This window comes from Castor canadensis, chromosome 2 (assembly GCF_047511655.1).
Source record: "Castor canadensis chromosome 2, mCasCan1.hap1v2, whole genome shotgun sequence".
Classification (NCBI taxonomy): Eukaryota; Metazoa; Chordata; class Mammalia; order Rodentia; family Castoridae; genus Castor; species Castor canadensis.
In genome coordinates this window covers 24919842-24945018 of record NC_133387.1, presented here as the reverse complement: position 1 = coordinate 24945018, position 25177 = coordinate 24919842, and the positions used below count along the sequence as shown (strand labels likewise).

The window sequence follows — 25177 nt, the reverse complement described above, 5'->3', positions numbered from 1 at the left end:
ACCTAATAATCCCAGCAGTTGGAAGGCTGAGGTAGGAAGATCAAGAGTTCAAGGACAGCCTAAACTACATAGCAAGACCCCGACTCAAAAAACCAAAAACCCTTAAGATAGTGCACACACATTAGAGTGGCTCAGATTTAAAAGACTGACAATATCTAGATAGATAGTTTTTTTTTGTTGTTTTTGGTTTTGCTTTTTTGAGACAGAGTCTTTCTGTATATCCGGGGCTGGCCTCAAACTTGTAATCCTCCTGCCTCAACTTCACAAGTGCCAGGATTTCAGGCATTTATCTCCATGCCCAGCAGATACTGTATGTTAACCTACTTTAAGTACTAGTAACTCTTTCCCCTGTGGATTCTAAATAGTTTCTGAAAATTATAGGCCCATGTCTACATAAAAGCCTGTAAAACTGATTTTACATTGAACAAATAGACTAACTTTTCTGGCTGATGGATATTTTCCCTTCATTTCTTACTACATTCAGTTTTTTTTGAGGTGAAATGAAAATTTGTTTCCAAAAAAGAGAATAACATATATGTTCTCACATGTGTATGAGAACTCATATACAGAAAACTATTCACTGTAGTAGTATTTATGAGGATAAGTGGCAAACATAGAAACAGTTGAAGTGTTCATTGGTAGGTAACTGGTTAAGTATTGATCCATCTATAAAATAGAACAATATGCAGAATTTAAAGATTGAGGCAGTTCTGTACATACTGATGGGAGAAGTCTTCAAGATAATGTTGAGAGAGGAACTAGGTGTAGAGGTATACATGTGGTCTGCTACCATTTGTGTAGCAAAAGAAACAGAATGTTTTCCTTCACACACTCTTATGCAAAGGGATCTTTACAAGTTTACAAGATTTCCCTGTAAAGAGGATAATCAGGTGCTGAAAGAAAGGGATAGGGAGACTGACTGCCTTTTTACAATACATTTGTGATAGCTCTTGAACTTTGTGCCATGAGCCTTTGTTACCTACCTAAAAACAAATAAATAATAAAATCCAGATTTTAAAAACCTATTTTATTTAGGATTGTCATGATTAAATGAGTCACATACGTAATCAGACACAGTGCTCAGCATATAGTAAGTCTAACACTTATTAAATGGCAACCTTTGTTCCTGCCTCTTTCCTTCCACTTCCATAATTACTGTTTGGAAGATTAGCAGGATTTACTTTTTCACAGAAACTAAAGGTTGTCAACCTGAATGAATGTATGAACCTTTGAAATTGAACACCAAATTTTGGTATAAGTGCACGTATATACCAGCCTTTCTGGTATATACATGACGGTTCTGACTTTCATTAGATTTTTCTGAAGCATTCCCATGACCCTTAAAAGTTACAACACATTAAACTATTGTACTGTTTTATATTTTCTTCCACCAGAAAATATTCTACCATCAGACAGTTTTCTTTTATAGCTAGGAAGACACTGTGGTAGTATTTTTTGTCCTCATAGCTTTATCTTCTTTGGATCCAACTGTTTTCTCATTATGTCATGTGTTAGGGAAATAATTTAAGTTCTGGGTTTCAGTTTTGTTTTTGTTTTTTATTTTTTTAAACCTGTGAAATGAAATGACCTGGATAAACTCTCTAGATTTACATGTATGGGCTTTAAAAATTAGAAATATTGTTATAAACCAAGAAAAATCCTTACGTTAGGAATAACCCTTAGACTGAGACCTAAATCTGAACCAAGAAATGAAATTGCAGATTTTGTATATGCATGTGTAAGAGCATGTCATCCTGATTGTATACTGAATAGCCATGATTATTTTCATACTGGAAATGAAGCTACCTTACTAATGAGATAAGGCGGCATATGATGCTCCAGTGGCCTTCTGAGGCAGAGGCAACATGTCTGTAAAAATCATTCCCTTCTTAGTCTCTTTTCTGCTTTGTTCTGTGGAAAGGGGAGGAAAGTAGATATAACCCTGTGAGTGGTAGTTCTATACTAATAAGATTTGCTTTGATCATTATCTAGTACTAATTAGTTCTAATAAATTAGAATTATGACCTAGTTTAACATCAGTCTGCACACTTTAACTCAGTTGTACATTTAGTTGTCCACACTGTTATATAACTCATTTTACTCAGAATTAGTTATCCCAAATCTGTACTGTAGTCAGTTTTGCCTATGGATTTGAAAGACTTTGTAGAGAATGGGATTCTTAACAGCAAGGTAGTTTGGGGTTAGTAAATACACTCAACAAGTGTTTGAGGATAAGGGCATTTCAGATAAAGAGTGCAAAGGTACCTGGATTTGGGTCCTTGTTCTGCCTCAAATTACCTTTGATCTTGGGTTAGTCACTTAACCTATCCATGCTTGTTTCCTCAATTGTGAAGTGGTGATAATAAAAGCACCTACCACATAGGGTTATTATAAGAATTGAGATAATACACACCAAAACTACATTGTATTTGGAATGTAGAAAGCATGCAATAAATAAACAATTTCCTTCTGGTTTTAGAGCAATAGAGATGTGAAGCATTGTGGCACTTCAGGAGTTAGATAAAACATTATTTCTTCAAGACTCAAATCCAGTATTATTTATTTCCCCAGTTTAGCCTTCACAGATCCCATAGGTGTGGAGCTGTGTTCCTCTCTTTGCTTATTATTTTAATCTCTCTTGCTATGAAACTATTAGTCCTTGATAGAAGCTGCATATTATTTTTAACAAATATATATTAAGTTTCTGGATACATCAGGCATTATGCTAAGTGAATAATGCAAATGAAGCTCCTGTTCTCTTGAAATTTAAATTCTAGAATGGGAAAACAAAACAAAAAAGTTTAAGGCAGTGGTAAGTAGTTAAAGGAAATAAATAAAGTAGTGAGTACAGAGTGTTGGGGCTTCAGCCATCACTGGACAATCAGTGAAAATGTGACATTTAGGCCATGCCTGCAGGATGAGCTCCTGGGATTGGGTGTAACACTTTTATTCCTCAACTCTACCTACTTCCAATTTTGATTGTGTTCATGGTCATCTCCTTCAGGTTTACTGTAGAAGGCTAATTGAGTTTTAGTTTCCCTATTTATGTTTGGATACAGCTCTGCTTTCCCTCTCTCCACATGAATGAAGCTCTTGAGCTAACTTGTTTGAATCTTTATTCTTTATCCATCCCTTTTTTCTCCACTTTCATTCTCAGGTTTTTATAAGCAGTGAACTTTTATCTGTAGACATTTAGAATATATGTTGTTCATTTCTTCATTACACTCTCTCGATTTGTAATAATTAATTTGTTTTGTTTTGTTTTGCGGTCCTGGGACTTGTGTATGCAAGGCAGGTGCTCTATCACTGAGCCAAACCTCCAACTCTCAATGTGTAATAATTCTGAATTAAACATCATTATGAGCACTAGGGATATGTTAGTCACCATAATAGGTGATCTGGGAATTCTAAACAGTAGTTAATTCAGAGATTACTGGAGTGTTATTGACAAAAGTAACATTACTGGAGGAAAATCTAGCCCTACTGAAGTTAAGCTATGCCTGGAAAAACTTCACTTACTCTTCCTATTGTCTTGTCCTTGCTGGCAGAATAATAACTTTCAAATCACTCTTCTTTTGAGAACTCACTCATTCAGTTGTCCCTCAAGTAGACGATCCTTGATAATTTTGGTGACTGCTCTAAGGAATTGGCCCCCTGTTGAACTTGGTTTGTCAGTGAGGTAGGATTCAGTTTTCTCAAATTGAAGGACCTCATGGCGGGTAAGGGTTAGAGTGCACTTTTCTTTAGAGACTAGGTTCCTTAGATTCCATAGTAAGGTATGGAACAAGAAGATAAGGAGAAAATAGAGTTGTTGACCATCAGAATTACGAGCCAGTTCTCTCCAAGATCATTTTGTTACATAAATCCCATAGTAATAATTTCTTTCTGAATGTCTATGCCCTCAGTTGTTTTTTTTGACAGTAAAAAAACAAAAAACAAAAAAACATAGGAAGGTAAGGAGAGAGGGAGGGAGGGAGGGAAAAAGAAAGGAAGGAAATTGAATAGCCCAAAACTTTTGTCTTCAGTTTTCTGGGCTTTCAGAGAAGAATTACATGGATTTTTTTTCCTAGGTAGACTCCTAACTCTGATCCTAAAGACTTATCAGTAGGATATTGTTCTATTCATATGTTTATTTTTAATTTTATTTGTTTTTGCAGTACCGTGGATTGAAGCTAAGGCCTAATGCTTGGTAGGCAAGCTCTGTACTACTGAACTACACCCCTGACCCTTTTTTGTTTTTATTTTGTTTTTGAGATAAGGTCTCCCTAATTTTGCCAGGGCTAGGCTCGAATTTCTCCTGCTTCTGCCTTCCTAGTAGCTGGGATTACAGGTGTGTGCCAATCACATCCAGCTTCAGTTTTTCACTTGCAGTTTTTCTAGAAGAGTTTGGATGACTGCCATTGGAGTAGTGATTTGAGGGTCATTGTGTTAACAGTCTTCATGTTATGTGATACATTTTAAAGAGCTCATTTTGCTTTTGTTGAAAAATACTCAGTTCCTTTTTCTTTAAACTATAAATGATTTGTGGAGATGTGATTCAAGTGATAGAGTACTTGTCTGGAAAACACAAGGCCCTGAGTTCAAATCCCAGTACTGCAATAAATAAATGAATGAATGAATGAATAATAAAATTATTTGTCTTCAGGTGATGCTATAACTTAATTGGCACCATAGCACTGTTTTAAAAATTCTGCTGTATATGATAAAATAAGGTACATTATTAACAGCTATAACTCTGAATAAATATCTACTTTCATTATATCTCCATTTTTTATTTACACTTTTTCTCAGTTTCTTTGGAACAGATTCTTCTTTTCCATGAGTGAAGGAACTCACCCCATATGTTAGTTTCATCTTTTTTAGTATCTTTAGCTTTAGATAAGGTGTAGCTATAGATTGTTTAAAAAAACAAGCAAACAGGTCTTCTGGTTTCCTTTCTGAAAAAATTTTCTTAAATATATAAGATAGTGTAAATAAACATTATTTCATTCTAGAATATTATTTAAAATACCCAAGTAGTAACAGCTTTAAGCAAAATTTTAAATTCATAAAAGTAGATGGCTGACAGAATGGTTCAAGTGAGCATGAGGCCCAGAATTCAAACCCCAGTACCACCACCACCACCCCAAAAACTGAAAAAATTAATATTCGGAAACAAGTTAACAGTATGTATTTATTTTATGTGTTTCTGCTTAGGCACAGGAACACTTGGATTTAAAAATAATTTATTGGGTAAAGCTACAGATTATAGCAGGTATAGCCGAAGATAGATAGTAGGAGCACAGTAGAAGTAATGAGATGAATATACTTTTATTTATACTCTGAACCAATCTCCTTCCCCTTCCCTCCCCCTTCCTCCTTTCTTGTAAATGGAATACAAACCATGATTGAGCATTTAGCAGATATCTTCTTGAGAATGAAGAAAGTGAGCCTGTCACCTCAAGTAAATCTAAAGTAGGGGGAAAAAGAAAAAGGAAAAAAAGGGGGAGACTGACAGTATTTGTTGTCAAACTTCAAGCTTTCAAGAGAAAACTCAAATCTGCCACTACTCACTTGGCAGCTCCCAGTCATACGTCTCCAGTATAAAGTTCTTTTCTTTCTTTTTTGCAGTACTGAGGATTGAAATCAAGGCCTCATGCTTATTAGGCAAGCGTTCTACAACGTGAACCACACTCCCAGCCCTTAGATCTCTTATTTGTGCTTGAAATGCTCATATATGCCTTTCTATATACATTCTGTACCCACATAAGTGTTTCACAGATACTTCAGGTTTAACATGTCCACAGCAGAGCTTTTGATTTCTTCCATAAAGCTTTCTCTCTTTGACCCTACACAAGTTTTTCACCTTTAACCTAGTTGTTCAACATAAAATCGAAAGTTCATTTTTTTTTTCCTCACCTCCTACATTCAGTCTGTTAGCAAGTCTTAGGAATTCTGCCCTCAAAATTACCTAAATCTCTCTGCTTTTCTCAGTCTTCTTTGCTGTCAGCTTACACCAGGTTACCATGTCTTTCACTTAACCTACTGTATCAGCTTTCTGATTGATCTTCCCTTCTTGCCTGTCTATAATTGAATATTTTCCACACAGCAGCAGATGTAAGTATAAACTGATTCATGTCACTCCCTTGCTTAAAATCCTTTAATAACATCTGATGTTTAGAATAAAACCTAAATTCTTTCTTAGTTTTTATAAGGTCCTTTTTAATCAGAACTTTACCTGTGTTTACAGCCTCATTCTTCCTCTCATTTGCAAAATTCCAGTCACACAGGTCATCTTTCCATTTCCTTCTTATACCATGGTCTTTATTATATCAGGGTCTTTGCAATTACTATGTCCTTCCTTGTTTATTTTTGGTGGGACTGAGGTCTGAACTCAGGGGTTCATGCTTGCAAAGCAGGTGCTCTACCACTTGAGCCCCATGTCCAGTCCATTTTGCTCTGTTTATTTTGGAGATGGGGTCTCATGAACTGTTTGCATGGGCTGGCCTTGAACCATGATCCTCCTCATATCAGCCTCCCAAGTAGCTAGGATTACATGCATGAGCCACAGGTGCCTGGCTAGTTGTTGTGTTTTCGATGAGCATTAGTTGGTGTAGTGGGTTGAATTATGGCTCCAAAAAGAATTATGTCCATATTTCTAATCCTCAGAAACTGTGAAGATTGCCTTATATAGCCAAAGAGTGAATATAACTATATATGGTATAAGGTAAAAGATCAATTCAGGGTCTTGAGATGAGGAGTTTTATCAATGGATTGTCCAGGTGGACCTGGCCTCCTTTCTTTTGGGGGCGGGTGTAGGGGGGTAGTACTGGGGTTTGAAGTCAGAGCCTCTGCTTCCTAAGCAAGCGCTCTATCACTTGAGCCTCTCCTATTGGGTGTTTTTGAGATAGGGTCTCAGTGAATTATTTGCCTGGGGCTGGCTTTGAACAGCATTCCTCCTGATCTCTGCCTGTGGAGTAGCTAGTATTACAGGTGTGAGCTGGCTCCTTCCTAATAGCAAGCTTTTACAAGCCCTTCTAGTCCTAGCTTAAACATTATCCCCTTAAAAATGCCCTCCATGATCACTCTAAGGCAATTTCTTTTTATACTTTAACCTATTTGTCATTTCCTTTATGTCACTTAACATAAATTTATTTTGTCTATTTATTTACTTATCCCTTAGTATAAAAAAGTAAGCAAAAAATTTTGCATATGTTACAGTAGAAATACCTGTGGGAACATCATAGAATGACATTATCTAGTAGGCCATTGTCTAGGATGGAGGTGTTACATACAGAGTTTTGGAAATGAAGCCATGGATGTGGGTAGGAGAATGTTTTGCATGAAGAGGAAACAGAGACTAGAATAGAACCTTCAAGAACTCTTCCAGTTAAGGGACTAGAAGAGAAAAGGAAGCTACAAAGGCGACTGAACATGAAGGTGTCTTAGAGATCCAAGGAAAAGTGGGTGTAATATCAGAAAAACCAAATGAAGAGTCTTTCAAGGAGGAGGTATTATCAGTGTCAAAATCCTGAGACATGAAGTAAGCTGAGAAGTACGCATTAGATTTAACAACAAGGACATAGTGACCATGGCACAAATAGTTCCAGTAGATTGACAGGAACAGAACACAGACTATAATAGATTGAGGACTGAATGGAAGGGAAAGAATTGGGAACCTACTGAGTTGAGAAAGCCAAAGTGTTGGACTCTGAAGGTAAGTACAGAAAGCAATAGCTGAAAGAAGAAGGTAAAGGATTTACTTTAGGGAAAACTAAATATGTTCTGTCCTAATGAAAAGAAGCCAGTAGAAGATGAACAATTGAAGAACCGGGAGCAGGAGAGATAATTGATAGAGTCCCAAGCCAAGTACCGGTGGCTCATGCCTGTCAACCCAAGCTACATGGGAGGCTGAGATCAGGAGGATCACCAGTTCTTGGCCAGCCCAGGCAAAAAAGTTTATGAGACCCCATCTCAACAGAAAAAGCTGGTTGTGGTGGCATGCGCCTGTCATCCTAGAGATGGCAGGAAACTTAAAGCAGAAGGATCATAGTCCAGTCCCACCTGTGCAAAAAGTAAGACCCAGTGTGCAAATAACCAGAGCAAAAAGGGCTGCAGGTATAGCTCAAATGGTAGAGTGCCTGCCTAGAAAGTGCAAAGGCCTGAGTTAAAACCCAGTACCACCATAAAAAGAAAAAATGAAAGAAAACTCCCCAAAATGAAAGAGAACTTGACTCAGAGCACTGGTGGTGGAGGCATGAGTTAGATGAGAAGAGAGAACCTGCTTTTACCAAAACAGGAGGGAGATAGAAGAGGATATGTGTGGTTAAGTTTATAGATTTTAATGTGGAGAACTCGGAAAACCATTTTCCATCTAAGTTTTTTCTGTGAAATTAGGAGAAGAAGTAATGAGATTAGTAAAGGATAGAGTTATAGTTGGACATTTGAGAAGAGTAGAGAACATTTGACAGCTGGTATGGAGATAAGAAGAAAAGGCCAAGTAAGGAAACATGTTAGAGTCACTAGGGTGTAGTGCCTTGGTTGTTTTCAGCAATTGAACAGCCCAAACATAGGTATGATTATTTGGAGATCAGCAGTCTTGTAAGTCTTCACTGTGGTCCCTTATAAGTCTTCACTGTGGGTGACATTAAGACCTGCTCTTGCAGAGGCTAGACTCCTATTAACACTACAGAGTTAACATTGCTTTAAGATAGATTAGCAGAAGACTATTTTTTGTTTGTTTTTGTAGTGCTAGGGATTGAACCTAAGACCTTGCACATGCTAGGCAAGTGCTGTACCATGCTGCCATATCCACAGTTTATTGCCGAAGATTTTTAACTAGAACATCTTTACTTTGTAGAGAACTTCACTTAGAAACAAAGTTGAGGTGATTTATGAACCTCACAAGAGGTACTTACAGCAATTTTAGACAAGAATTGGTTTTTAAATCAGAGCACATTTGCCTTGGAATCAACCAGAGCAAGTGAACATAACAGCAGGAGGTATCACAATACCTGACTTCAAACTATATTACAAAGCAATAACAATAAAAACAGCATGGTACTGTCACAAAAACAGACATGAAGACCAGTGGAACAGAATAGAGGATCCAGATATGAAGCCACACAACTATGAGCAACTTACCTTTGACAAAGGAGCTAAAAATAAACGATGGAGAAATAGCAGCCTCTTCAACAAAAACTACTGGGAAAACTGGTTAGCAGTCTGCAAAAAACTGAAACTAGATCCATGTATATCACCCTATACGAAGATTAACTCAAAATGGATCAAGGATCTTAATATCAGACCCCAAACTCTTAAGTTGATACAAGAAAGAGTAGGAAATACTCTGGAGTTAGTAGGTATAGGTAAGAACTTTCTCAATGAAACCCCAGCAGCACAGCAACTAAGAGATAGCATAGATAAATGGGACCTCATAAAACTAAAAAGCTTCTGTTCATCAAAAGAAATGGTCTCTAAACTGAAGAGAACACCCACAGAGTGGGAGAAAATATTTGCCAGCTACACATTAGACAAAGGACTGATAACCAGAATATACAGGGAACTTAAAAAACTAAATTCTCCCAAAACTAATGAACCAATAAAGAAATGGGCATGTGAACTAAACAGAACTTTCTCAAAAGAAGAAATTCAAATGGCCAGAAAACACATGAAAAAATGCTCACCATCTCTAGCAATAAAGGAAATGCAAATTAAAACCACACTAAGATTCCACCTCACCCCTGTTAGAATAGCCATCATCAGCAACACCACCAACAACAGGTGTTGGCGAGGATGTGGGGAAAAAGGAACCCTCTTACACTGTTGGTGGGAATGTAGACTAGTACAACCACTCTGGAAAAAAATTTGGAGGCTACTTAAAAAGCTGGACATCGATCTACCATTTGATCCAGCAATACCACTCTTGGGGATATACCCAAAAGACTGTTACTCCAGAGGCACCTGCACATCCATGTTTATTGCGGCACTATTCACAATAGCCAAGTTATGGAAACAGCCAAGATGCCCCAGCACTGACGAATGGATTAAGAAAATGTGGTATCTATACACAATGGAATTTTATGCAGCCATGAAGAAGAACGAAATGTTATCATTCGCTGGTAAATGGATGGAATTGGAGAACATCATTCTGAGTGAGGTTAGCCTGGCTCAAAAAACCAAAAATCGTATGCTCTCCCTCATATGTGGACATTAGATCAAGGGCAAACACAACAAGGGGATTGGACTATGAGCACATGATAAAAGCGAGAGCACACAAGGGAGGGGTGAGGATAGGTAAGACACCTAAAAAACTAGCTAGTATTTGTTGCCCTTAACGCAGAGAAACTAAAGCAGATACCTTAAAGCAACTGAGGCCAATAGGAAAAGGGGAACAGGTACTAGAGAAAAGGTTAGATCAAAAAGAATTAACCTAGAAGGTAACACCCACGCACAGGAAATCAATGTGAGTCAATGCCCTGTATAGCTATCCTTATCTCAACCAGCAAAACCCCTTGTTCCTTCCTATTATTGCTTATACTCTCTCTACAACAAAATTAGAGATAAGGGCAAAATAGTTTCTGCTGGGTATTGAGGGGGGGAGCGGGAGGGGGCGGAGTGGGTGGTAAGGGAGGGGGTGGGGGCAGGGGGGAGAAATGAACCAAGCCTTGTATGCACATATGAATAATAAAAGAAAAATGAAAAAAAAAAAGAACATAACAGCATAGTCTGTACTCATTACTTGCACATTCCTTGCTTTCAAGTTTGCCTACTCACTGAAACTATGTCTAGCCCAAAAAATCAATACCCATGATCCTTTTGGGGTCCTTCATGGTCATGCACAGAGTGGCAAGAAATTTGAGTCACCTAGCTTGCAGGTTCCCAGTTGAGGTTAAACAAGGCAATGCTCCGTCTTCTGGTTTCATCTCTCATACAGTAAACAAGTGTCCTTTTCATGATGTATTTAATGCTAATTTTTTTCATTTTAGTGTGTGTTGCTTTGCCTTTTTTGGTGATTTTTCTGTTTAAAATGGCTCCCAGTATCAAAGTGCTGAGTAGTGTGTGCAAGCACAAAAAGGCTAGATAAGCTTAGTTCAGGCATGAGTTACAGCGCTGTTGATTAGGGGTCTGATCTCAATGAGTCAACAATACATATTAAATAAGTTGTCGTCTTTAACCAGAAATACCCATATGACAAAGGATATAGCTCAGTGACATTGTTCATGCTTTGTATGCTGGTTCAGTCCCCAGCACAGGGAAAAGACCCAGCAAAAATACTGAGGTCACACGAGCCTAACTCTATGTTTATTTCCCCAAGGAACAGTCTTTTAGTATTGGCAAATTCAATGTTCAAACCAAATTTTTTAGAATGTACCTACCTCAGAAGGAAGCAATGTACTTTATATATTTGTCTTCAGGGCCTTTAAATTATAGACATTAATTCATTCATCAACACGAGTTTTAGAAATTGGCTGCAAGACAATAGGTTACTTGTTTGGCTGATTGTGAAAAAACTTAATAGATTGGTTTTTGTTTTTCAGTGTTGGGGATGGAACTTAGGGACTTGCATACTTAGACAAGTGCTTTCTACCACTGAGATGCATCCCCAACCATTCATATTCTAGAACAATTTTTGTTTCTTATTATACTTTTGGTTTTTAAATATGTTAATATAATGTCCTTGGGTCTAAAGATACCTGCTTTTTTTTTGTTTGTCAGTGCTGGAATTTGAACCCAGGGCCTCAAGCATGCTAGGCAAACATTCTATCACTTTACACCCCCAGCCCTAAGATATTTATTTGCTTTCTAATCATGGTTATGCTTCATTGATTTGCTTTGGAACTCATTGAAATGTTCTCTACTTGACTTTCATGAGGAAAGGTGAAAAGCTAAAGAATTTTCAAAAGCAGTCAGAATTTTTTGGCAGAAAGGTGGCAGATGGAGAGAAATAATCAGTGGTTATTATCACAGACAAAAGTCCTAGAGGCATGGAATTGGATATGTTAATGTTGAAAATGGCTGCTTGCATGTGTTCCAAAAGAACTTTCTCTCCTTCAGCTCTGCATTCAGACCTTTGTTTACATCCTGCTAGGTCCGATTTCTCAAATTTGCCCTTTCTTTTTCTTTCATATGGTTATAATTTGGAAATCCAGACTGTAACTTCTTCAAAGTTGACCTTAACTTACTCTCGTTTCTTTCTGCTGTGTTCTCATTTGAATGTATCAGTACACAGAGTAAGCCATCTTTCCTGAGCATATTTTTTTATCACATCATTCTGTAGAGATATTGCTACCCTACTTACAGACTTTTTGAGGCTACTAGTTATCTATTTTTAAATTACCATAAACTAGTTGCTCCTTGATTCTTTTGCAGCCCTTCTCCCTTACTCCCAACTATGTCATTGTCCCATAGTTCATTGTGGGTAGATGCAAATTCCCTCATTATCACCAAATCTATAAAGATGTCTATGTTTGTTTCTCATCTTTTTCTTCTCTTACAAAGGAAGAAGTGTTAAAACATATACATCTTGTGAGGGGTCATTATACTGTCTACCATGCATTTCATTTATTTTTCTCTTAATATAAAAGCAATACTGCATATCCTCATTCCAGAAAAATTAGAAAATAGACCAACAGCTCAGGAACTGTCTAGGTTCCCTTTATCTCTTAATGGAAATAGAGATACTGTACAGTTGGCCCTACATATCCTTGGTGCCACATCTGTAGATCCAACCAACTGCAGATTGGAAATATTTTCTTAAATACATCTCAATACTTCCAGGCTTTTCTTGTCATTGTTCCCTGAACAATATAACTACTATTTACATAGCTTTTATACCGTGTTAGGTATTTTATCAGCAATGTAGATATGATTTAAAGTATATGGAGGGATGTATATGGGTTCTATGCAAATACTGTACCATTTTATATGGACTTGAGTAGCTGCAGATTTTGGTATCTCAAACCAAATCCCCACAGATACTGAGGAACAGCTGTACTTAGTTCATGTTGATTAAGAAGAGGATTTCTGAACATTACGGCACTTAAGACACTTCAGAAGTCTTATCAAAAGTCACAGAAGAGAAATATACCTTCCAAGTAAAATCAGTAGAGAAAAGGAGTGCTATAAGACTCTGGAAAAGTTATTTAATTTCTCTAGGTCTTGGCTTTATGAAGTAAGAAAACTGAATGAGCTTACCTTTAAAATTATTAACTTATCATGTAATGACGGATATCTCCATTCTACTAAAATTGATCAAAAGAGATTAAAAGATAACATATAGGTTAGTCTGTTTTTTAACCCAGTTAATGTATAGCCTTATTCCAAAATTCAGTCAGTTATGTTGTCAAGGTCATGAAACACAAGGAAAGAATGAGGGACTGTTTGTCATAGATGGAAGGTGAAAGTGACCAAGGAGGACAACCAGATGCAACATGGGATTCTGGATTGGATCTTGGAACTGAAAAAGGGCATTAGTGGAAAAACACAATAACAACAACCACACACAAAAAAAATGGTAGGTACCTATAGTCCCAGTTTAGGAGGCTGAGGCAGGATTGCAAGGCCGTCAAGGGCAACATAGTGAGACCCTGTCTCAGCAACAAGAAGAGTGGAGAAGCAAACCACAGAGTTGGAGAAGATAAGTTTGCAAAATTTATAACCATGAAGGACTCAGTAATAAGAATACTGTATATAAATAGTTCATACAAATCAATAACAGAAAGACTGATAACTCAGTTTTTAAAAATTAGGCAAAAGCTTGAAAAGCCACTTCATATAGGAGGATATCCAAGTAGCCAATAAGCATATAAAAATGTGCTTGGCAATGCACAAGGGTTCCAGTTTCTCCAAGTGGGAATCCTTGTGCATTGCTGGTGAGAATGCAAAGTGGTGCAGCCATTGTGGAAGACCAGATGGCCATTCCTCAAAAAATCAAACAGTACAATAGTGCTTAGTAGAGATTGAAGGGAGGTGGTAATGGGGAACTGATGGTTAATGGGTGCAGAGTGTCAGTTTGGGATAATGAAATGTTTTAAAGATAGATCTGTGTTTGATGATTGCCCAACAGTGTGAATATACCTACTGCCACTGAATTATATACATAAAAATGGTTAAGATAGTAAATCTTATGTATATTTATCATTACCTAGAGTGATTAAAATGAAAAAAGGAAAGAACAAGGATAGAAGCATCTGAAACAGTGATTTCCTACTGTTAGATATAAAGTAGCACAAATCCTTTGGATGCTAACCCTATAACCCAGTAATTACATTCCTGTAGCTAGCAGAAATATTTTTATATGGTAGAGCACCTGCCTAGCAAACATGAGGCCCCGAGTTCGAGCCCTAGGCCCTCCCAAAAAAAAAGAAGAAGAAGAAGAAAAAGGAAGTAATTTTATATGGGTAAATAATTTTATATGGGTACCAGAAGACATATACAAGAATGTTCACAGCAACTCTTTTTTGTTGTTTTTTTTTTTTTTTTTTTTTGATGGGACTGGCATTTGAAATCATGGCTTCACATTTGCAAAGCAGGTGCTCTACCACTTGAGCCACAATTCCAGCCCATTTGGCCCTGGTTATTTTGGAGATGGGATTTCAAAAACTATTTGCCTGGGCTGCCTTAAACAGTGATCCTTCTGATCTCAACCTCCCAAGTAGCTAGGATTACAGGCGTGAGTCACTGGTGCCTGGCTTAAATCATTATTTTTTATAGCCTCAAACTTAAAACAACCAGAAACCTTATCAACAATAAAATTGATTCAATAAATCATGAATATTCCTTCATTAAAACACTACCACTGTATATAACAATCTTAGATAACTTTTTGTTTTGTTAGTTTTTGCAGTGTTGGAGATCAAACCCAGGGTCTCATGCATGCTAGGCAAGCTCTGTGCCACTGAGCTCCATCCCCAGCCCATACATAGATAACTCTTTCAAATATATTGGTAGGCTGGGTGCATTGGTTATGCCTGTAATCTAGCTACTCCAGAGGTAGAGATTGGGAGGACTGAGGTTTGAGGCCAGCCTGGGCAAAAAGTTAGCAAGACCCCATCTCAACCAATAGCTGGGTATGATGGTACATGTCTGTCATCCCAGTTACAATAGGAAGCATATGCTTAGTGGGTGAGAGGTCCTGAGTTCAGTTCCCAGTACCACAAAAAAAAATTTTTTTTTTTGAGCAGAAAGAAACATTCACTTAAGACTACATATTTTGTTGGGGGGTACAGGTATATGTCTGTCATCCCAGCACTCTGGAGGTTGAAGCAGGAAGATCAGATGTTCGAGGTCAGAGACCCTGTCTCAAAAAATAAATTTAAAAACTACATATCTTACGATATTTATATCAGGTTCAAAACAGGCAAACTGACCAATAAGGATAGAAATACATATAGGGATTAACTTTAGGAAGGAGGGAAGCCAATAACTAAGAGGGGATAGTAAAGTATCGGGAATGTTTTATTTCCTTGAGTAATTACATAGGTATGTTGACTTTTCAATTTTTATCATGCAGTAATTTTTTGATTTGTGTACTTTTTGTAGATAAGTTATGCTTCAATAAAGTTTATTTAAAAAGAAAGAATACAGTGAGAAATCCACTTTCTACATTTGTCTAACTACACTGGGCTTATTTTATCCTCCACCCTCCACACCCAGTTCCATAATAAAATTGAGGACCCTGAATGTAAATTCATTCTCATTCTGGTTGTTTTCAAGTTTAAGAAGATGTTTTCAAGGGTAAGCTTTACTTCTTCTTGAAGGCAGTTTTAGCTAACTGCGGCAAACTGAACCCTGACCTAAGTGGAACTCTATTCACTTTGTCAGGGGAATTGAAGATTTAAGTTCACACTCCACTCCCAGTTCTATAAGCACTAAACAGGAAGTGGGGAAGGCAGCATGGTTATGTAGCTTCTGTATTGCAGGATTGCTTAATTGCTTTCTGAGAAACAGTGGTTGTATTAGTCAGTGGTGAGGAGGTACATTTAACTCTACTAGATATAATTTTATTATAGTTATATTTCTATTTGCTTTTATTAGTTTTATTGTTGTTGTTGTTGTTAGTGCTGGGGTTTGAACTCTGCTTGGTGCTTGTTAGGTAGGCACTCTACCGCTTAAGCCATACCTCCAGCTGCTTTTGTTAATTCTTATTCATACCTGGTTCTCTTTTCCTTCTTCTTACCCTTCAGGTACCTGTCTTTTATAATTTTGAGATTTCCTCTGAGCTCTATGTTCTTTGACCAAGTTATTTTTCATTTCATGTATCTTCACTGGTTGTTTACTATATGTTAAGCACTAGGAATACAGGAATAAGACAGTAATCTCAGCCCTCAGATTGCTTATACTTCTGGTGTGGAAATAGACAAATGATCAGTTATACTGTGAACTTTGAAGTGTGCTGCAATAGAAATCAATCTGGGAGATTGCTCAGTAACTTGTAGGATTGATAACCTAACCTAGACCAGGAGCTAGAAATGTGTGCTGAAGGAATGCAGCTTAGTACACACATGAAAGACACATGTGTACGTGTGAACGTTCAGATTGGAGAGGTAGGAGAATGCAGAGCTGAGGTTCTAGAGGTATACAGAGGTAAAGTCAAAGGATCTTGTGTGTTATTGTACTAAGGAGTTTGGATTTATTTTGGCCATGGTGGGGACCTTTGGGGTATTGTAAAGTAGGAAGTGATATGATTAGAATTTTTAATTATCATGCTGTTGATATCACATATAAATAAATTGGATTTAGCATCCCTGAAGGCCATTACAGGGATGAAGTTATCTTCTTAAAGTATAGTCTCAGCACCCTGAACATCATCTGAGACCTGTTAAAAAGGTAGAATCTTAGGACCTACTTCAGACTTACTAAATCAGAAAGATAATTTTAATAAGATTTCAAATAATTTATTTGCATATAACTTTGGAAAGTACTTATTTAGATGGGTGTGATGATGGTCAGGCTGTTGGTACAAGAAGAAAGGAGATAACAGCCCACATTTTAGAAGTAAAAATAAAAGAAAAAAAATAGAAAGTAGAGATGGCAAATAGATATCATGGACTATATGTTTTTCCCAGTCCCTCTCCTCATCACACATCCCTATCTCCTGTGCATCCTTTCTCTTTCCACTTCAGTGGGACATCTCTGATGCCAAAACCCTGATTGCCCTTGCCATGTCCTCTCATAGCACCCTAGACTCACATTATTATTTTTTATACTTTTATTGTAATTACTTATTTAATTGATTCTTTCTTCCTAGACTCTAACCACCACAAAGGCAGGTTCTGTCTCTAAGATGCCTGGCACATGGTAGGCACCAATAAATATTTGTAGTTTGATTAAATGAATGAATTTACCATTTACCAAGAAAAGTTGGATTTGGGTATGTTGAGAAAAAGAATGCACATGTTACAATTATTAGCAATAGTAGTAAATTTTATGAGTGCTGTTTTTATTTATTTATTTTTTTTTGAGGTATTAGGGTTTGAACTCTGGGCCTCACACTGACAAAATTCCAGGCACTAAGCTCTTTTTACATATTAATTAATATGACCCTGTCAGTAATTCTATAAGGTCAAGATGCTTAATGTCTCCATTTTATAGATGAGAAATGAGGCACAAGAAGAATCAGTAATTCAGCCAAGGTTACACAATAAATGGCAAGTTTTGGTCAGGCAATCTGGTACTATTCTGCTCCATCTAATTTTAGACAAAATGCCTTCCTGGCATTGTGCTTAGTGTAATATATATGTGTTCTCACACACACACACACACACACACGTTCGTGCACACGTATGTTTTATATATATAAAAAATTGGTTTTCTTTATAAAAGCAATGTGAAGAAAGTACCGATGTCCTGTTTTACAGACAAGGAAACAAAGGCAGGCTCAAAAAAGTTATGTAACTTACCTGAAGAAAATGTGGGAGCTAACGTTCAAACCACAGTCTGTCCAACTGTAAGGTCAGTGGTGGTGGTACCTCCACGTTGAGTCTAAAGTACTTGTGGGATATGAGTATTCAGGTTACTGAGGAACTAAGAAGTAGTATGTCTACCATCATTTAGGTTGTGAGGCAGGAAGGAAGATTTAACAAGTCCTATTGCTGTTTTAGCATTGGCATTTCAAATCTGTCACTATGACAAAATACTTAAGGCAAATAGCTTATAAGTAGGGAAGATTTATTTTGGCTCATGGTTTCAGTCTAAGGTTTCTTGGCCACATTGCTTTGGGCTTTTGACAAGGCATAATATCATGGGAGGAGTGACTTTTGTTCACCTCATGGTAGTTGGGAAGAGAGAGAGGAAGGGCATGTCCCCAGTGACTTAACTTCTTCAAATAGGCCCCACCTTTTAAAGGTTGTGCTATTTCCCAAGAGTGCCATAGGCTGATGACCAAGCCTTCCATACATAGGCCTTTAGGAGACATTTAAGATCGAAGCCCTAATAAGGGACAAGGGAGAGCTGAGGCCTGGCAATTCCAGCTAGACCTCATGACTGAACAGATTGAGCTTTGAACTCAGTGACTAGAAACACTGGCCTCTAATAAGCTGTAACTGAGGTAGCTAAAGAGTTGTTACTGTTTTTTCTTATGGCCTCAGAGAAACCAGGTGAATTAGAAATACCTGCAGTCCACTCTGCTCCCCCACCCCCCTTAGTGTATAATAAGGAAACTGAAGAAGAGAGTTGTCAGGTGGCTTGCCAAAGTCTAATAAAACCATAAGAGACAATATAGGAACAGAAGACGGGGTCACATTCTTGTTTTCTTTGCTCTCTGCCTTATGACTCTCTAGATTCCAGACTCATTACCTTTGTTTAAAACAGTTCTGCCAGTGTAGTAACTTCTTCACTGCCTGGTTCTTTGTTAGCTTTGACCTCTGGAAACACTAGCTTTTTGTCCTTTCTCCTTCAGCCCTAAGCATGTACTCACTCTGACTTTGGGTCATCTGGTATATCCTCTGTGATGATGATCCCACTCTCAAGTCGCTGTTGGTAGGAGTACAGCTGGTACACAGAACTTAGAGCTGTTCTTGGAGTTAAAATGAGCTTCCTCTGAGCTGTTCACACAGTCAGTCAATTTTTTTTTTAAAACAGTCTGTGGAGCTGGTAAATAGTTTATGTAGTTTTTTTGTTGAAGTTACTAACTCTTGACTTAATGTTAAAGGTTCTGTAATGTGCAGTGAGCTCACTCCTGTTCTGGCTATTGATGTATCTTCTAATGCACATTATAGTAAAGTGAAATTATATTGGAAGCAAGTTTATAACTAATATTTATTATACCTTATTCCTTACATGATCCCGGTCAGTTAATAGACCTGCAGTTCTCAGGTGTAATAGCTGCTTTTTCCTTTTCCCTTTTGTATTAGTTGCTATTTTTACTTTCTAATCATTACAGAAATGTACCGTAAGGTTGTTCCTTTTTTGTGTTTATGGTACTGGGATTCAAACACAGGATTTGAACTCAGGGCTGTAGGCTTGCCAGGTTGACACTGTACCGCTTGAGCAATGCCCCCCAATCTTTTTTGCTTTGTTTATTTTTGAGATAGGGTCTTATGTTTATGTCCAAGCCAGCCTGGACCATGATCCTCTTACTGCTTCCAGTGACTGGGACGACAGGCATGCCTGCCCCACCTTGCCCAGCTTCTTATTGATTAAATGGAGTCTCAATGACTTTTTGCCCAGTTTGACCTCAAACCCTTCCAGTCTCTGACTCTGAAGCAGCTAGGATTAAAGCTGTAGCTCTAGATGCATAGATTATAGATATGAGCCACTGCACCTGGCTAAGATTGTAGCTTTCAAATAAAGTCTATTTTAGTTAAGACCTACGCTAAGAAAACCAAACAAAACTCATAATCACAATGTTTAGCCTGCCAAGGTGATATATATTACTTGTTTTATTCTTTCATTCCTAATCCTAGTTTTTTCCCTGGTTTAACACTACCAGGAAGGCACTCATCTTCAGTTTACTTAATAAATTATTATATAGGGAATATAAGCAAAGAGTATTATTGCTAATCACTTAGAATAATGGATTATTCTAAGGATTCAGCTCCACTCTAGCAATAACACAGATTTTTTACCTTGATTTGTTTGTAAAAGCTTCACTGTGATGCAGATCATATTAGATTATAATTGATGCAGATCAAGCAATGGAAAGTGGATTATATATTCCTGCAGGGATAATATGACTAAGGATTAAAACCCTTCTAAGAATTCATCATCAAATAAAGTCATACTTATGTAATATAACTGACCCCTATAAATATAATGTACCAAATCCTATAAAATGGACATAAACATTGAATACACTGGTTTGTGAAAGGTGCCCCTAGAAGTATTATATGAGATACATATAGCAAAGAAATATTTTAAACTTACTTGAAAATTTCTTAAGTTCCTACTATAAGCAAGGCCCTGCAGGCAAATCGGAGTTGGTTAAGCCCATGAAGACCCTAGAATCTAAAGAGGGTAACACAAATACACAGTAACTGTAACACGAGGAATAGTGAGAACAGTGACACAGTCAAAGAACAGTGTTAGGGGAAAGGGAGATTCCTATCTGTAGGTGAGGTTTCATGATAAAACCATCATTTCACCTGAACCCCAGAGAATATAAGTAAGTGAAGATGGTGAAGTAAAGGAAGAAACGAATGCATTTCAATTTGAGAAAATGACATGAGCAAAGGCATTGAGGTGGGAAAGGACACAGCATAATAGTCATGGTATTACGAAAAATCTACCATCAAGTCCTTAGTGTATATGCCCTTTTTAAATCTTTCCTCAATCCCAAGAGATGGCTATTGCTACTTTCACTGAGCAGACTAGAAACCTGGAGGGACAGACACGTTAAATCACAGGTAAACCCTGAGGTTTTTCACCCAAAGCTGTCTTACTACAAAGCCAGTGCTCGTGGTTGTCACACTGTAGTCTTCACACTGAGGAAATGGCAGGTAATACAGATTGCCTGGAGGATAAAGAGTATGGAGGTAGGTAGTGGAAGATATCTTGGAAAGGATTTGTAGACAGTTTCTTTTTTTTGTTTTGTTCTTGAAGAGAATTTTTAGGAGGCAGTGAAAGTGAACAGAGGGAAGCCCAGAAATAATTGGCAGCCGATTAGGGGGCTGGGAGAAGGGGAAATCACAGGTGACTGGAGTTTCATAAATGGTTGACTGAGGGAGCAGCAGCAGCATCAACACAAACAGAAAAGTGAGGAGAACAAAGTTTCGTCTGGAGGGTGGACGGAAAGGAAAAATGGAAGGATAACTTTGATTTTAGACATGTTACATATAAACCACAGATGAAATATGACATTGGAAATTGAGGCTACAGATGTGAGCTCTCACTGAAGAAGTCTGGTTTTGAAAGGAATACCAGAGAACAATAACTGGAGGTTGTTTAGAGCTAAGACTCTTTGACACCCTGACCCAGCAGGTCTTACTCCCTCACATCTCATCAACCTTCTGTATTTGGACATCACTCAGATTACTTCACTCCAGAGTCTTCTGTGACCATGCTTCCTTACTTCCACCTCTGTTCTCTTTTCTTACAGCACCTGCTGCCCACCCTTCCTTTGATCTCTAATTCTGACATCTCTGCCCGCACTTGGTCCAGCATAGCCCTTCTGCTTTTTCTTGCCTGTCTCTTTGGTCTGGGCCTCTGGTCACTCATTTGAATTCTGCCCTCTCTGGCATCTTGCAATACCTCTTGCGCAGATATTACTATCCTCTCCTCCATTCCACACTCAAAGCGCCATTCTAGAAGAACAAACCTGTGATCATAATTATAATTATGACTCCCAGATCAAGAGGAATTTTCTGCAATGGGAATTAACACTGTAATGCTGAGGATCCATCCATGGCCTTGTACATACTAGACAAAGTGCTCTACCACTGAGTTACATCCCCAGCCCTCAGTGATACTTAGGGTACTTTCTTTTTGGTGGTGGTACTGGGGTTTGAACTTAGGACTTTGCACTGGCTAAGCAGGCACTCTACCGCTTGAGGCAAGCCTCCAGCTCTTTTTGCTCTGGTTGTTTTTTTGAGGTAGGGTCTTGCTTTTTGCTTGAACTGGACTGGGCCACAAACTTCCCATGTACAGCCTCACACTGTAGCTGGGATGACAGGCACACACCACCAGACCCAGCTTTTTATGTTGAGATGGGAGTCTCACCAACTTTTTGTCTGGGCTGGCCTCCAAACCACCAACCATGAGCCCTCAGATCTCAACCTCTTGAGTGGCTAGGATAACAGGTATGAGCCACCGTCACCAGACTATTGGATAATATACTCTAGGAATGAGCTAAGGTTAAGTCACCGTTTTTTTCTAGTTATATTTTATTTCAACACGTTCAAAGTGTGCAGAGAGGAGGGAGATGGTATGGTAACTTAAAGTGGAAACAGACTTCAGTCTTTTATAATGTGAGGATTGTGCAAGGGTACTATGTTGGCATCTTCTTTCTTTCTAAAACCAGACCTGTGAGGAAAATCCAGCACTGGATTTTGAGGCAGCTCTAGTTTTTGCTGGATACCCTGGCTTTCCTCTAAACCCGCACTCTGGTGGCCCTGATTGTAGTCTCAGTGAAGCAGCTTTTAGTCAGCACTGTGCTTTCTACCTTAGACCTTTGTGTGCATTGCACAGGGAGCCAGCAGAGGGAGCTGTGGTCAGAGCTTTTAAGTTTTGATTTTCAAAAAAGATCTTCCTTTGCTCTATCTGAACTTCCCATGTAATAAGAATTTAACTTGAGATACACCAGAGCATGGTGCCAGACCCCTGGTGGAAGCAGTTGGAGAGCTTCTGCTAGCTGCTTGAACTTGAACTTGCTAGCATAAGGAACTCTGATTTCAAGGAAACGCCTGTTTACTGTACTGATCCAAATCAAGCAGCTCTTGAGAAAGGGAGTGCCTTCTTGACCTCGATCTTTATTGATCTTGGTAGCAGCACTTCCAGTGACGTGTGCTGAGGGGTGGGAGAAAATTAACCAGTGCCTTATACACAGGGAATAAGGAAGCTGGCCTGCTGCTGCAGAAAGTCCCCACTGGGGAGGTGAGGTAGAGTGGATAGCATTAAACAGTAACTGCCCTGTAGGAAGTTCAGAATCAGGGTGCAGAACTTTCTATCCATTCTGATTTTGAATCAAAAGCACAAGGCTTTGAGGTTGGTGGTAAGAGATTCATCAGGAGTTGGCTAATTTTGATTTGAACAGAAAGCTCCTGTGGAAAGGGATGCAGCTTCTCCTACTGATTGACCTTCTGAATCACTAGGTTTGGGTCTGCTTTGGGACCTTCAGATAACCCTGCCATTTCCAAACCAGCTTTCCCTTTTGCTTCAGGACATAATCTTACCCACGCCTGCACTATGGAGAAGTGGGACGGTAATGAGGGCACCTCAGCTTTTCACATGCCAGAGTGGATGGTGAGTTCTTGGTCACTTTGTTTTTCCTTCTGTTTCTTAATAATGAAAGACAGGTGACAGGTGACAAGGAGCACCTATAAAAGCTTCCTGTCAAGATCTGTAGTTGAGAAAACAAGTTATTACTCGAAGTTCAGATTAATTCTTAGGTACTGGGTTACTCATGTTTTTTAATTACCAGTGAAGCTAGAGAAGGCGGATTGTCTGGCGGTCTCCATGGTGGGCGGAGGCTGTTACAGTGCTGGTGTACTGCGAAGATTAGATCATCTTGTGATTGCTTCAAATTTCTCTTTCAAGCTTATGCTTAGTTCATTTTTCACAGGGGGTATAAAAAAAGAATAGAAGGGTAGACAAAACCAGAAATTATAAAAAATAATGCTCTTTCAAGTCTCTAAAGAGATTTAAACCTTTCATTCCTTCCTGTCCATTTTTTTCACCTCTAGTCAAAAACCTTTCTCCAACTGTTCCTTTTTTGGGGGATGGGGACATTACTGGTGATTGAACTCAGGGCCTTACTTTTTGGCCACTTAAGCCATGCCGCAGTTCTCCAACTACTCTTTATATGTGTACTTCTACAAGGCAGGAACTGTACCTCTTTGAAATACCATATTTGCTCAATAAATAGTTTTAATAGAGTGATAATAAAGACTTATTTGTTGATGAGAACTAGCACCAAAAACCTAACATTTTGGATCCAGTTTCAACTTAATTTAAAAATGTGCTTATGTTCCTAACTGGCTCCTTCTAGATGTAGCCTGATTTCTTGCACCTTGTCTGTTTATTTCCCTATGGTAAACTGGCTAGACTAACTACAACATAGTCTAAGTTCTTTTTAGTGCTTATGAAATTACAGACTTGAAGCTATAACTATTGATGATGAAACTGAATATGTAACAGACCTAACAAAGGCCCAGTGGAGCCTACATTTCAACTCTTTGTTACAGCTACTGTTTATTATTTTTGTAGAGGTTATTGTCATTGTTCTTAATGTTGTTTTAAAACATCATGTTCAGTTTTAAAACATTTGATGGAAAGAAATTGTATTCATCCACAAGCTTATTTCAAATAATGTAGTGATTTAGGTCAGTGGAAAGGATCCACTTAATAATTTTGGTTTTTTTTTTTTTTTTTTGCTGTTTTGGTTTTATGTTTGTTTTTGAATCTCCATTTATTACTAATAAGAAAGGTCAGGGGCTTGGAGCATGACTCAAGTGGTAGAGGGCTTGCTTAGCATGTCTGAGCCTCTGGGTTGAAGAGGAAAAGAAGAAATAAATTTGGTTTTCTTAAAGGAGGGACAGCTTTGGTGTTTTTATAAAGGAATATTGCAGAAGAATTATATTGAGTATAAGTGTGCCAGCTCAGAATCAATAAAAGTTTTATAGTGGCTCATTTCTGTAAGGAACAGTCCTCACCGTCTTCTATGTGACATGCCCTCTCAAAAGGAGCTGCTCCTGAACTTTTGTCCATTTACCTTCTTTCCTGTTATGTGACAGGAAAACTGCCCAAAAGGAATTAAGACTTGCTTAAAGGATATAACATAGCACTTCTTAGTTTTTAGAGAACATTTCAAAATGAAGCATAGCTCAGCTCTATTCTTTTTAATATGGCATATCCCTCACTGAGCAATTTCTTGTTCCTTCTCTCTTAAAACCCAGGAAAATACATTGAGAAATGAGAAGCAATAGGGAAGGACTTGTCTTCAGTCATGCCAGTTGGCTTGTTTGTTATCTTTTCTTTGTCAAAGACTTTTGAGGCTTTCTTTGAGATACTATATAAGTCATTAACTTCTGACCTGACTTAA

At 38.1% G+C, this 25177-nt stretch overlaps 1 protein-coding gene across 8 annotated transcripts in view; it reads left to right on the top strand.

The window, feature by feature from the left end:
- The window catches only part of Ahcyl2 (adenosylhomocysteinase like 2), a 174793-nt gene that overhangs the window by 92630 nt on the left and 56986 nt on the right, over positions 1 to 25177 (top strand). For 2 of the 8 annotated variants that reach the window (XM_074063462.1, XM_074063452.1), the window contains exons 1-2: positions 22982 to 23121; positions 23297 to 23379. The exons of 2 other annotated variants lie outside the window; for them this stretch is intronic. In XM_074063462.1, the coding sequence (XP_073919563.1) occupies positions 23323 to 23379 (57 nt within the window). In that variant the 5' untranslated portion in view covers positions 22982 to 23121; positions 23297 to 23322. Of the gene's footprint in view, positions 1 to 22953; positions 23122 to 23296; positions 23380 to 25177 lie in introns of those variants that run through there. 4 more of the 8 variants (XM_074063471.1, XM_074063460.1, XM_020160262.2 and 1 more) reach the window with 3 other exon arrangements.